General features: G+C 39.8%; 1 protein-coding gene across 1 annotated transcript in view; it reads right to left on the minus strand.

The window, feature by feature from the left end:
- Positions 1 to 38: 38 nt before the first annotated feature.
- The window catches only part of LOC105453433 (vacuolar protein sorting-associated protein 13A-like), a 16,684-nt gene continuing 4,849 nt past the window's right edge, over positions 39 to 11,873 (minus strand). Inside the window, exons 16-50 of the mRNA XM_011695397.1 lie at positions 11,493 to 11,590; positions 11,208 to 11,407; positions 10,939 to 11,118; positions 10,662 to 10,851; positions 10,412 to 10,578; positions 9,947 to 10,330; positions 9,700 to 9,866; positions 9,356 to 9,614; positions 9,137 to 9,203; positions 8,685 to 9,013; positions 8,322 to 8,454; positions 7,916 to 8,202; positions 7,651 to 7,822; positions 7,384 to 7,572; positions 6,829 to 7,305; positions 6,602 to 6,756; positions 6,324 to 6,526; positions 5,880 to 6,219; positions 5,574 to 5,786; positions 5,000 to 5,476; positions 4,598 to 4,867; positions 4,072 to 4,404; positions 3,606 to 3,794; positions 3,153 to 3,287; positions 2,938 to 3,089; positions 2,705 to 2,855; positions 2,422 to 2,615; positions 2,158 to 2,344; positions 1,924 to 2,055; positions 1,551 to 1,668; positions 1,286 to 1,409; positions 1,146 to 1,206; positions 918 to 1,063; positions 546 to 672; positions 39 to 310 (exon numbers count right to left, since the gene is read on the minus strand). Of these exons, the coding sequence (XP_011693699.1) occupies positions 176 to 310; positions 546 to 672; positions 918 to 1,063; positions 1,146 to 1,206; positions 1,286 to 1,409; positions 1,551 to 1,668; positions 1,924 to 2,055; positions 2,158 to 2,344; positions 2,422 to 2,615; positions 2,705 to 2,855; positions 2,938 to 3,089; positions 3,153 to 3,287; positions 3,606 to 3,794; positions 4,072 to 4,404; positions 4,598 to 4,867; positions 5,000 to 5,476; positions 5,574 to 5,786; positions 5,880 to 6,219; positions 6,324 to 6,526; positions 6,602 to 6,756; positions 6,829 to 7,305; positions 7,384 to 7,572; positions 7,651 to 7,822; positions 7,916 to 8,202; positions 8,322 to 8,454; positions 8,685 to 9,013; positions 9,137 to 9,203; positions 9,356 to 9,614; positions 9,700 to 9,866; positions 9,947 to 10,330; positions 10,412 to 10,578; positions 10,662 to 10,851; positions 10,939 to 11,118; positions 11,208 to 11,407; positions 11,493 to 11,590 (7,141 nt within the window). The 3' untranslated portion in view covers positions 39 to 175. The remainder of the gene's footprint in view (positions 311 to 545; positions 673 to 917; positions 1,064 to 1,145; positions 1,207 to 1,285; positions 1,410 to 1,550; positions 1,669 to 1,923; positions 2,056 to 2,157; positions 2,345 to 2,421; positions 2,616 to 2,704; positions 2,856 to 2,937; positions 3,090 to 3,152; positions 3,288 to 3,605; positions 3,795 to 4,071; positions 4,405 to 4,597; positions 4,868 to 4,999; positions 5,477 to 5,573; positions 5,787 to 5,879; positions 6,220 to 6,323; positions 6,527 to 6,601; positions 6,757 to 6,828; positions 7,306 to 7,383; positions 7,573 to 7,650; positions 7,823 to 7,915; positions 8,203 to 8,321; positions 8,455 to 8,684; positions 9,014 to 9,136; positions 9,204 to 9,355; positions 9,615 to 9,699; positions 9,867 to 9,946; positions 10,331 to 10,411; positions 10,579 to 10,661; positions 10,852 to 10,938; positions 11,119 to 11,207; positions 11,408 to 11,492; positions 11,591 to 11,873) is intronic.

Below are 11,873 nucleotides of genomic sequence, written 5' to 3' on the forward strand. Positions count from 1 at the left end.
ATAAAAGAGTGTAGGGCATTAGAGAGACATACATAGCGTTTTTTCCTTATTTTTTTTGCATTCACCGTATAGACTTTTATTACGCCGAACTAAATATGTAAATACATTGATCTCTTCATCCTCTTTGTTCTTTGTCTCCCCCCTTACGGCGGCCTCGTCGACCAACTCCGAATTCTTATTTGGAACAAATGCTGCTCTCCATGTTCAGGATCATTGCATTGTTCATTTTGCGGCACAGCCAGTCCAGGATATCCGCGGCCTCGCTCTCCACGTACCAATCCACCATAGACGACGACGTCTCTTCCTCGTTCTAGGAATAAAATTTAATGAACGTCGAGCAATCAATATTAGAATGCTCGATGAGGTCATTTTAACTCCTATCCCAGTGTTGAATCTAAAATTCGAATCTGTTCTAACGTGCAGTAAACTAACTTGCGCATTTTTTAACAAATTGTCCACGCAATGCTATAATTCGCTGTATTTTAAACGATATAATTGTGCTAAATTAGTTTTTTGGGGGGGAGGGGATAAATCGAAACAGTCACCTCCGTCAGATGCAAAACAAGTTTGTTCTTAGCGATGGTTGGTGGTGACAGCAATTGATTAGTCTCTAAAGTCCATTTCACGTTCCACGATCCCCATGCACTTCCTTTCTCAATGTAGTATATCCGTCTGAAAAGATTCCAAAGATATTTCTTTTTACATTCCGGATCAGAGGAAATGCGGCAGTAATTTTATTCTTAATATCTTTTGATATCGAGGACACGACTTATTAAATTTTATGTGTCAGTGAATTCGACTGATACTGGTGCATGTCCCAGATTCAATCAGTCCACTCTCGCCCTCAAATTGATCAAAAGACCCGTCGATAAAAAAAATGCGTTTGAGACATTACGTGTAATTATTGTTGGACTTACTGCAGAGATACGAGCGTAATGTATTTTCCGTCGTTGTGAAGCGCAGCGTGTCCCCAATAAGAATCGTCCTGAACGCAGTGACCTTTACTTATAGCGTTCAATAAATACGCTCCCTTCGCTTTGTGCACCGAGAACGACTCCACGCCCTAAATAACAATGTTAATTGTTAATAACGGTATAAGGGAGACGGATGCGAGGCCGTGTGATTATCGTCCCGACGATACTCACGAAGTATGGATTAATATATCGTGGCAATCGCATTCTGGATACGAGGCCCACTTCTTGCGCCCTGCACAAGAACGAACAATTCGTCTTTAAGATAAACGCCGTTAGTGCACGAGAGAAAATGCTGCCGGTAACGCTGATACCTTTTTATCATATCTGCTATTACTTTCGAATGGGTTTTCAAGCAAGAGCTCTCCGCCTTAAACAGCACAGACGTTTTCTTTCCCAATGTTTTGAAGAAATATTTTAATTCTTCTCGATGAATGCCTGTCATTTGCAAGAGATTTAATAAGAATGGTCGAGCCCGGAAATGAAACGGCAATGAGCGAACAGATCAACAGATGTGCGCAGCACGATTATCCCACTTACATCCCACTCGTACATTACGACCAGCAATGATCTACTCACTATTCGTCGACGTAGTGATCAAGCCGGAGGTCTCCAAATCGATTTCTGTAGCGAACGAATGATCGGCTAACGACACCGAAGGCGGCACATCCGGATTCCGATAATTCGTATCTTTCATCTAGAACGAAATGTTCCAGTTTTTACTTTCACGCTATTATGAAATATTTCCGGGGATTTATATATTGTCAGCAAATACTAACAGCCAAATCGAAATTTTTTCTTTTGTAACTGATGATTTAACTTCTGATGGACTTTACTTATTGGAAATCGAGGATTTAATCAGATTTTAATGTGAAGATTAAGAGCTTGCTACTCTAGATGAGCTATGACTTCAAGCTTTTTAGTCGCTCTGCGCTAGCTTTATAGCGTTTACCTTGTAATGAAGCGTGTGACCGTCGTGGCCGCTTAAAAATGAGGCTTGTACACCGTCGGGCGTAGCATGTCCCAGCTCGCATGCGACCTCGTGCGCCAGTCTTTCCGCAGACTCGTCTCCGCACATCAATAGCTGCAAAATTCACACCGCAAATTAGCACCGTTTTCAATAAAAACGAAAGGTACCGTATCGTCCGTTCGCGAACACGTATATCGCGTATTTTTGCTCGCTCACCAAATCCGGGTCGCGAAAATTGCTCCCTGGCGACTTAAAGTTGTAGCCGTACTGATTTCCCAGGACGGTGGTTAAGCGCACCAGCACGTGAAACTGCTCCATAATCTGCGCCACGTAAACGCGCGAGAGATGCGAGAGAAATCGTTTGCTGTCCACGGCCATGAAACTCTTTCGATAGTCAGGTAATCTTAAGTGAGGAGTAAACGAAATCATTTAGAGATTTACCGTCGTACATCTTCCAGTTTCAAATTGTAATCGCCTTACCTAAATTCAACGTTCCTCTCAAACGTACCCCTCTCCGCGTACTCGAAAATAAATTGAAGAACGTTGTGATAACCGAGCACATTGCTGAAATTACGCGCGTTAGTTCCGTCCGTGTTGGCCAGTAATTTCACGCGCAACGCCATCGGGGAGATGTATATCTGCTCTATTAAATCCTTCCTCTTGCTGCTTGTGTCCTGCGATTCAAACGCGTGAATCAGTCAAAGTCTATACATTCACGATACGCCTAAATTGCGCGCGAGATTAAATTATTAATTTTGCGAACCGAAGAAACGCGAATATTGGACACGTCTCTCCTGAGTTTCGCGGCGATCGAGTGTTTAGTTTCCGGTGTCTTGGGTACCAAATTGATCAAGGAACACAGAAAGGCCTCTTCCAGATTCAAATTAAACTCCCTGACGATGATACATATTCCTCTGGAAGAATATTATTTAAAAATCATTATGAAAAATGCTAGTTTCAAAGGAAGAAATGATAACATCGTTTGTGGGCACGCACTTGTAAACAATGCTTCTTAATTTGCGTTGTTTCAGGTACGAGAACTCTAAGCAATGTTTCAATCTGCGGCTTCCAGCGTAATTCACAAAAGTTTTTTGCAAGTTGGAGTACAGAACTACCGGAAAGGTAGCTTCGGTCAGTTGATTATCGATCTGCAAGATGAAATTTTTTAATTTACATATGTGCGAATATATATTGCAAATGTGATCCCGTACCTGTATTCTATGAACGTATCCCTGCAAGTAACGAAGCGTCGTGGATTCTCTGCAATGCAACCAGATACCTGGCGAATACGTTCTCCGTAGCTTGCCAAAGAACGGTTTGGTCATCTGCATTTTTGTGAAGTCAACCTGTCAAGGATTTGGAAAAAATCTCTTAGAGACGGACGATTCTGACACTGTGCGAGAAGAAATAGTAACAGTTTACAATACATGGAAATAGTATTCCTTTCTGCGCTGAAATAGCGAGGTATGTTCTACATATTTAATACATGTCATTCAAGATGTGTTTGTGTAATGGACAGCAGCACAATATTTTATTAAATACAAAATAAAATTTATTAAATATAAAATAAAATCGAGCGGAATCTATAACTCTATCAAAGTTCACGAGTTCTACGCAACCGAATGATTTGCAATACAGTTTTTAAGATTTGGCATTGAACGTACGTCAATGAAATTCTCGAGCTGTGCCGTCTTCGTCGAATTCGCGTATTTATTTTCCAGCCAAGCGCTCAACTCCAGCGACAGATTCTTCCATCGTTTGCTAAAGTAAAGCTCCCAATGCGCGGCTGAGTCAATCACACTGGCGTACAGTAACTCTCGTCTGGCGCTATGAAGATTGGATTCCTGTACAACCTACGAAAGAAAATAGATCGATCTTAATTGATCACCTTTTAATCGGTAATCATTTTTTACGCATTTTATACGCGTGTTATATTTTTACACATTTTATCTGTGTTTTACACTGTTAAAATGCATTTTTTTACACGCTTAATTTTACAATAATATGTGTATGCGTAAAAAAATATGCATTTAACTGTGTACGATACAGATAAAATGTGTAAAAATTTAGACTTAGAGACACTTGGATTTGCAGTGTAACGAGCAACATATAGGATCGCTCTTCACTTACAACGCTGATTCCGATAGATGCGATTGACAAGAATATTTCTCTCCTGCTCGCCTCGGGATCGATGATGCTCCTCGCTTTCAGGTACACGCTCTCGTGCTGCGTGAACAGCAGCACACGTTGCTCACCTTCCATGTAGCTCACCCAGTAAACCTCCGTTTCACCCTGGTGTACGTGCGCCTCGGACTCCGCGCTAGGAACGTGATTGACACTTCCGTTCGTGTCCTCCGACCACGACTTCGTATTCGCCAGTGATTTGGGAGTGATGGAAGTATGAGACGCACTGTGGCGTCGTTCAATGGTTATAAAGTACACTCTTTCGTGTCCACAACCGTCCTAAGAGCAGACACAAGTATTAACGTCAAGCAATAAGTTTGCGCGAAGAAAAAAAATAAAAAATTTTTTTTTGAAACCTAGCTTGAGAAATTGAATTTCCCACGGGGATTAAAGAATGCAAGCCAGAAAGTTTTTTCTTCAAAAATATATTAAAAAACTAAAGGTTAATATTAGAGATATTTTTTTTCACTACCGTCTCGAATTGCGCTTTGTAGCCGATGGCGTTATTATTGTAAACGTTCCAAATCAATTCTCTAGTCTGAGTAGGATCGTCCCAAGTGTACAGCAAACTCTGGAACGGTTTGAGCAGCGCGACTTGGCCTAGATCGACTTGATTCAGCTTCAGAAACAGTTTGTCGCAGAGATTATCCACTCTCAGGGGTATGTCGCCGGCGAGGTGTCTTCGGAATGTTATGCGGTACGGAATAGTCACGCCGCCTTCGATCTCCACGCACAGCGCCGACTGTGAATTGTAATAAATTATCTTTGTGAGAAGCCTTCAAATTACATATACGACAATTACACATACAATTAAATGAAATTCTTTATAAAGACCAGTCGGTTCATAATTAGCGATCACACGTCTCTATCTTACCCCGTTATCCATTCTCAGCACAGTTTTGCCCGTACGCGTGATGTCAAAGTGTTGCGAGACCAGCTGGCTATTTCTCCACTGGATTTTCATCTTCATGGATTCGGTGGCGGGCCAGAACGACACCTCTTGTCCGGGCAAGAGATCGTTCCAGAGATCGGCCTCTTCATTTTCCTCCATGAACCTCAAGGCTTTCTTGGTTTTGTTGCAGATGAAGAAGTACGGCAGGAACGTTATGATCTTCGTGAAAATCGGCGACAAACGGGAGCTCTCTATCTCCGTTAAAATCTGATACTTTCGCCCGCGTTCGATATCGCGACATACGATCAACGACATCGACGTGATCCCGTCCAGTCCAAATGGCATTGACCACTCGGATTGATGGGCCCTTAATCGCACCAGGCTCTTTTTATTGTTCTTCTGGGAGAATACCATTAACTCTTCCTCCGGCATCTCGTACGTTATATGAGAATGGCAGTCCTAAAGGACAAAAAATGTTGTTAATAAATCATATATTTATTATCGTACGTAGAAACTCGTATCGTAGAAACCATGTCGTTGTTTGTTTCTAGTTTACCTGGATAAATAACGGCAAGCCGGACTTATTTATTATCCAATACTGCGACTGTATAATAACGTTCCAACTGAGAATTTTGCACAATTCCAAGCACAGCAAGAAGGGCTTCATCAAGTCCGACTCGCTATCTGTAGACATTAACACGAACTTGCGCTCGAGATTCATATTTAGTTTTACCGCGCCCAACCAAGACATGCCTAAATAATTGTGCACCTATACAAAATTATTGGGGACAATGTGTAATTAAAGAATGCAGCGAAACACATTTGTATAAAATAGTTTGTTTCGAACGATCATTCTACGTACCTTGAAAACAAACTGCACGTTGTTGCTGTGATTCAGAGAGTGCATATTTATTTTCTCCCCGGGTTCGATTTTCACCTCGTAATTGATGGCAGGTATACTGACATCGATAACGAAGGGTAGCTGATTATTGAAAATGATAGGCGGTACGATATTTATCAAGTAATTCGGCACTTGACAGCCTGAGGGACGAGTCGTTAACGGCAGTTCCGTGCATATCGCCCTGACACAGAATACATTACGATTATTGTCGCCCTTTGCCTCGCAGCATACGTCTTTAAATGCATTTGCTGTACCCCTCAAATCTTTCCAATAAATCCCTTCGTCACTGACTTGATATTTCCTACAGATAATACATCCGTTAGCATAACATAATGTAAATATGATTTATCTTGTACTCTACGATCTTTTACACACATCGTCGTGAATATTTCATATTTTGCTTACTCTAGATACGCAGGAAGAACGTGTATCGGGCAATGATAAGCGATGTACAGAGGGATGTTATAAGTTGCATCAGGCTCTATGATCGCCATTCTCACATTATGATCGAAAGGATTCGTGGTCTCGCCGGTTAGCGTCAGGCCCAATCTGTCTATCACCGCTTTCTTGTAATAAAGTCCCAACGCGTATGACGTTTCGTTTCGAAACTGAAATATATATCTCTCGATCAGGTAAAAGGTAGTTAGTGACGCTAAACGAACAGATGAGCGAGATCGCGTTACCTGTAACGGAGATCGCACGCAAATCGTCCGGTGCAAGTAGCTGTTTATCGACGCCTCTATCACCAGGTAGTAACGAACCTCGTGTCTCACTGGACGAAGTGACACGAGATTGCGCGTTTCCTTCTTCGGGCAATACACCAACACGTCTTCGAAACCTGCATTAAGAATAACAGATTTGCATTCGAGTATTCAATTTTTTACCTTCGGGATATATTTGCAAAAGTTACCTTCAAAGACGACACGTAGGAGTTCGCCGGTTATCGATTTGTAGATGTTCACCGGCGAGTCGGTCGGGAATACTTTGCACTCCGACGCGGTCACAGCGGTCTCCTTGCCGGCCCACTGGGGACTCGTGAGATCCGCCTGCTGCTCGTTCTCAGGACTGCTCGGCACGCTGACCGGCGAGCTGCCGTCGTGAAAGGTGTACGCGGCTATGACGCGCGTGTCGTTCTTTCCGTCCACCTGCTCTTGGACCAGCAACTCCACTCGACTCGCGTGACCTATGTCGTTCAGCACGGTCAATTCCCGCGTGTTGGCGGGTACAAACGGGATTCCACCCCTCGCTTGCGTGAACGCGTTCGAGATCGCGTTCCACGTCGCGATCATGTCTTGCGTTATGGTAATGTTAACTTTCTCCTCCGAATACACGATAATATATGGCGCGGTGAGATTCGTTTTCGTCGGTGCACGCGCGGGGGGATTACCTGCGTACGAAAAATACGACGTTAGCGTTAACAACTGAGATTTAATACGTTTTTGCACGAGATCTCGAATTTACGTACAGCATTCAGGATTGCAATCCAGAATCAATTCAAATTCCTCATCGTCGTTTGTACTCGAGTCGTCGGAATCGCTTTCCTCGTCGTCGCTGTCATTATTGAATAAATAACTCGAAATCCTCGTGAATTTCGTGTCGCACTCGTCATCATCCGTGTCGGACTCGTCCTCGTATGTAGCATAGGTTTCGGGCTCTGTTTATTAAAAAGATATGTTTACTAAACGATCTGTTAATACTAAGTAATTCACTTCCATGCAATTGAATACCTTACCTTTTCTTGTGATCGAGATCACATCGGCGTCAGGTCCAATAAACGTCATATCTGTCATATCCTCCCCATGGAACTGCGTGTATCTCTTTCTCGCTTTTACTGGATCTTGCTTTATATGATGGCAAGGATCCGTCCAATTAGAGCTAATCATATTCGCTTCGCCTCGATATGTCTGCAGTAAATTGAGAACAGTACAGAACTGCGTTAGTAAATAATTAATAAATGATGAAACACGTGTAGGGCAACACGATATAACATTAGTAACCTTGACAGTGAATTCCCATGGTTTGTAGTTCACGTCGTCTTTCGTGTGAAATTCCACGAAAGGCTCCCAATTCTGGCGAGCTCTATTGTAGCAGAACGCGTGTAGTTTTACATTGGACTCGAGGTGGAAGTTGTTGCGCCAATCGTTAACGGTAGCGGCGATGACAGTCTCCATTCTCATTACCGGAAATCTTCCCACGGCGTACTCCATTTCCAGCAGTAGACATATTAGCACGGGTCTCAAATTGAATGTTACATGATCGTTGCGGCGACGATACAGTTCCGTGACTGCAAGAAATGCAATAAAAATATAAATGCTGCGTGCAATAAAAATATAAATTTAAACGGACGAAGAAAGTTGACGAAATTCAAATAGAATACGTCTGCGATGTATACGAGATGCTTACCTTCAGTTTTTTTATACGGTATACTAGAAACTTTTCTCGGTATCCAAAGATTGTTGTGCACGTTTGCGTTCTGATTACTGGCGTCTGCTTTCGAATTAATACTGTTGAGGAAAGTCGATGCATCGTTCAATATCTGTAACATAGATTTCAGATAGAAAATTAGATATTAATGATATGTAACATGATCAAGTCAGATTATAAATTTTGAGCGATATAGATAATTATTTTTAATTGTTTTAAGACTTCAAGAAATAAAATCCAGTTTTTGTTTTAAACTCTAGACTCTTATAATTCAAAATCCATGTGTATCGCTCTATATTTATATCACGCATATTTTCAGATTTACTTTAAATTAATACTTACGTCGATAAACGTATGGATCACTTCCGCGGATAGATGTATACTAATACTGTTTATAGTAATAGTAATTTCTTCATTACCGCAGGACAATTTCTTTTTACAAATTTCTATATCACAGGGACGTAGCAACCAACACGGAGACTCGTAATTCCCCTGTCCTTTAGTCTTGGCATTGACGTTGGTCAGCGTGCCAACTATCGAGGAGGACCGGCTGTGCCTACTACTTTCGATGAACACTTCCGCCTGCATTCGTATCACGTGCGTGCTACTCTTCTCTAAGTCACCGAATAGAAATATGTCCGGCTTTTGTATTCTAATTGATATAGAAGTACCTAAACATGTTAGATATATTCATTTTGCTTTCTCTCCATTATACAAAGTTTCACAATATACAATAATATATACTGAATAAGAGAAAACGAACTTTATATACGACATGCACATAAATGAACTACCTGGTTGCTCCTTAAAATATTGGGAGCGATTTAATTTGTCAATTTCTGCATTTAAAGCATTCCGGTTCTTGATTGAAACCAAATAAATTTAGGAAATTAATTTGATTATTAATATTCACATATTTTTAGGACTGAGAGATATGTATATAAGGGGGAAAGAGTGTTTTAATATACAGAATATTCTTAATGATCTTATTATCTAAATAGTTTTATATTTACCATCTGGTTATTATTATCATATCCGTGATTGATAATTCCTTTCTCTATCTGCTCGCCGGGTAAGGAATCTAGGAAATAACGTCCCAAGTGCATCAAGAAAGGCACAGACAAATTAATTCTTATATCCTGAATAAGAACATCGAAACACTTTTCCTCCGCTTGAGTACGACTGTACGTGACGTCGACTATAGGAGACATCGACACAGAAATACAGGACTCCAAGTTCTTTTCTAAGGATATCGCCGGCGATTGTATTATCCTGAAAAGGAAAACGCGAAATTGTGATTCTCGATAGCATTTAATGTTCTACCAACATTCAGTTATATATAATCAACGAACAATACCTTTTCTCAACGACCGAATCCTTGCGAGTGTCCTGCAACAAGCAGCTTTGCAGAGACAATTTCATTTTCAGACTCTTATCGCTATAAAAGTCCCAAGTGTTTATAGTTTCTCCGAAGCTCAGTTTGCACAAACCGTGATTTAAATCGCGCACAGGAGAACTCAAGACCTGCAACACAATAAAAATTATATATGGATAAAAATTTATATCGATATTCGACGGGCATTAATCTAGATGTGAATATCTACCTCTTCTGTATCCATAAACAAATTTAATTGCAAACCCTCCAACGTAAGCTTTATATTGACTTCGCATACTGCTGTTTCATTGTGCGTTAAGAAGTTCTCCAGTTTCTTCACCATAACGTCGTCATGGTTAGCACTCTTTTGCGAGTCTTGCGTTGAAATTCTATCTTCGTTCTCGCCGACTTTCTTAAGTAACGATATCTTAGAAATATTATCTTGCCACACCGATATAAGGGACTTGAGGTCCCTCTGACTCAAATTTATATTCACGACGTCGACAACTCCTTGCACGTTGAATAAACCATAAGTGTGAAATTCAATAATGCTACGGTACTCCGTTTTTCTCTTGATATCGAACTGAATTTGTATAGGTTCAATAATGGGTTCCTGAAATTATATCTACATGATATCATTTCAATTTTAATAATCTACCACACAACTGAACTCAATTAAAATGTCCGATTTTACCTGGACTTCTAAATCTCGAGTCAGAGTCATTATTGCTCTAGACACAGTCATAGATTTCAACTTTACCAAAATGTTATCGATTATTAGTTGACTATCGCTAGCGGTCGCTTTATTCGATTGTGCTGGCTGTCCACTATTCTTAAAAAAATTTTCAACCGATAATACGCCTGAAAATAAATTTTTAAATTTAAAACACTCCTTCTCAATTTGCAATTTTTGAATTTGTTTCTCTTCAAATACAATTCTCTACCTGTATCAAAAACCAAGAGACTCGGGGCATCCTTCTTCTGTGGCAGTAAAAAAGTAGGCCCTTGTATGTCGACAAAAATATGCAATTTCGTCGCGCTCCTCTTAAATAATTCGATCCCTCCGACGAATGTATTTTTCAAGTAGTATAAGAAACGCGTATAATACGTGGAAGTAAACGGTATTATGAAATTCTGTAAAAAATAATTAAAATATCGTACCGTATAAAATATAGTACTGATATTATAGTAATATTAACATTAGACACAAATATACTGTACCCGTAAATCGTATAGAATTTTGGAAATGATCACGCAATTTATTCGTCCAATGGAAAGCTTGAAAGTGCCATCCGACATCACGTCGTCTTGATTTGTATCGATATCCGAGCATTTATATAATCTTGGTATGTGTCTCACGTATTTTAGATCGAAAACTTTATCTTCGTCAGTTGTCAAAATCTTTAAATAAAATTAAATATATACACATAAATATATTTGTATATAATATGCAGTAGAAAAAGACGGTATATGCTATTTGAGGCAATTACTTTGGAATAAAGCGTATCATCAATTAAATCTTCAGCGAGTATGCTCCTGAGATGTGCGCGCAACACCATTCTCTCGTTCGCATTGTAAATGCAATCATTTTCCAAGCCCAAAATTTTAATTTCCATTAAATCTATGTCTTTATCGCAGAATCGCACCACCAACGAGCTGAGCCTGGTTGAATAGTTCAGTTTAATTGCGCCTGAGAAAGTAATAAAATATACAATTAATTAACACTAACTCTTTGTATTTCAAATTTTCTTTGTATTCAGAGCATACATTCATACCTGGTGGGATGGGTGGATCAATGTCTCTCTGTTCCCGCTTCATAATATTATTGTACATCTTCTCGGCGTACTTTAATAAGAGAGTACCGTGACACACGCTGAAATAAAAAAGATTTTTCTTTGAAATATCTATCGTATGAAATATCAAGATAATTTTTATCTTCTCTGTCTTGTTATATTTAAGTAAATGATAAATACTATTAAGAGTAGGGTATAGGTAGGGTATTATATATGAGTATTACGAATTAAATATAGAGATAAATTTTAGTTTAAGAAAAATAATTCTTTTACATAGAATAGATTTTAATTAAAAGATTTAACAATAAAGATTTATTTAGTAGTTAAACTGGTATATATATATATATATATATATATCTTATA

Source organism: Wasmannia auropunctata, unplaced genomic scaffold (genome assembly GCF_000956235.1).
Source record: "Wasmannia auropunctata unplaced genomic scaffold, wasmannia.A_1.0 LD336106.1, whole genome shotgun sequence".
Lineage (NCBI taxonomy): Eukaryota > Metazoa > Arthropoda > Insecta > Hymenoptera > Formicidae > Wasmannia > Wasmannia auropunctata.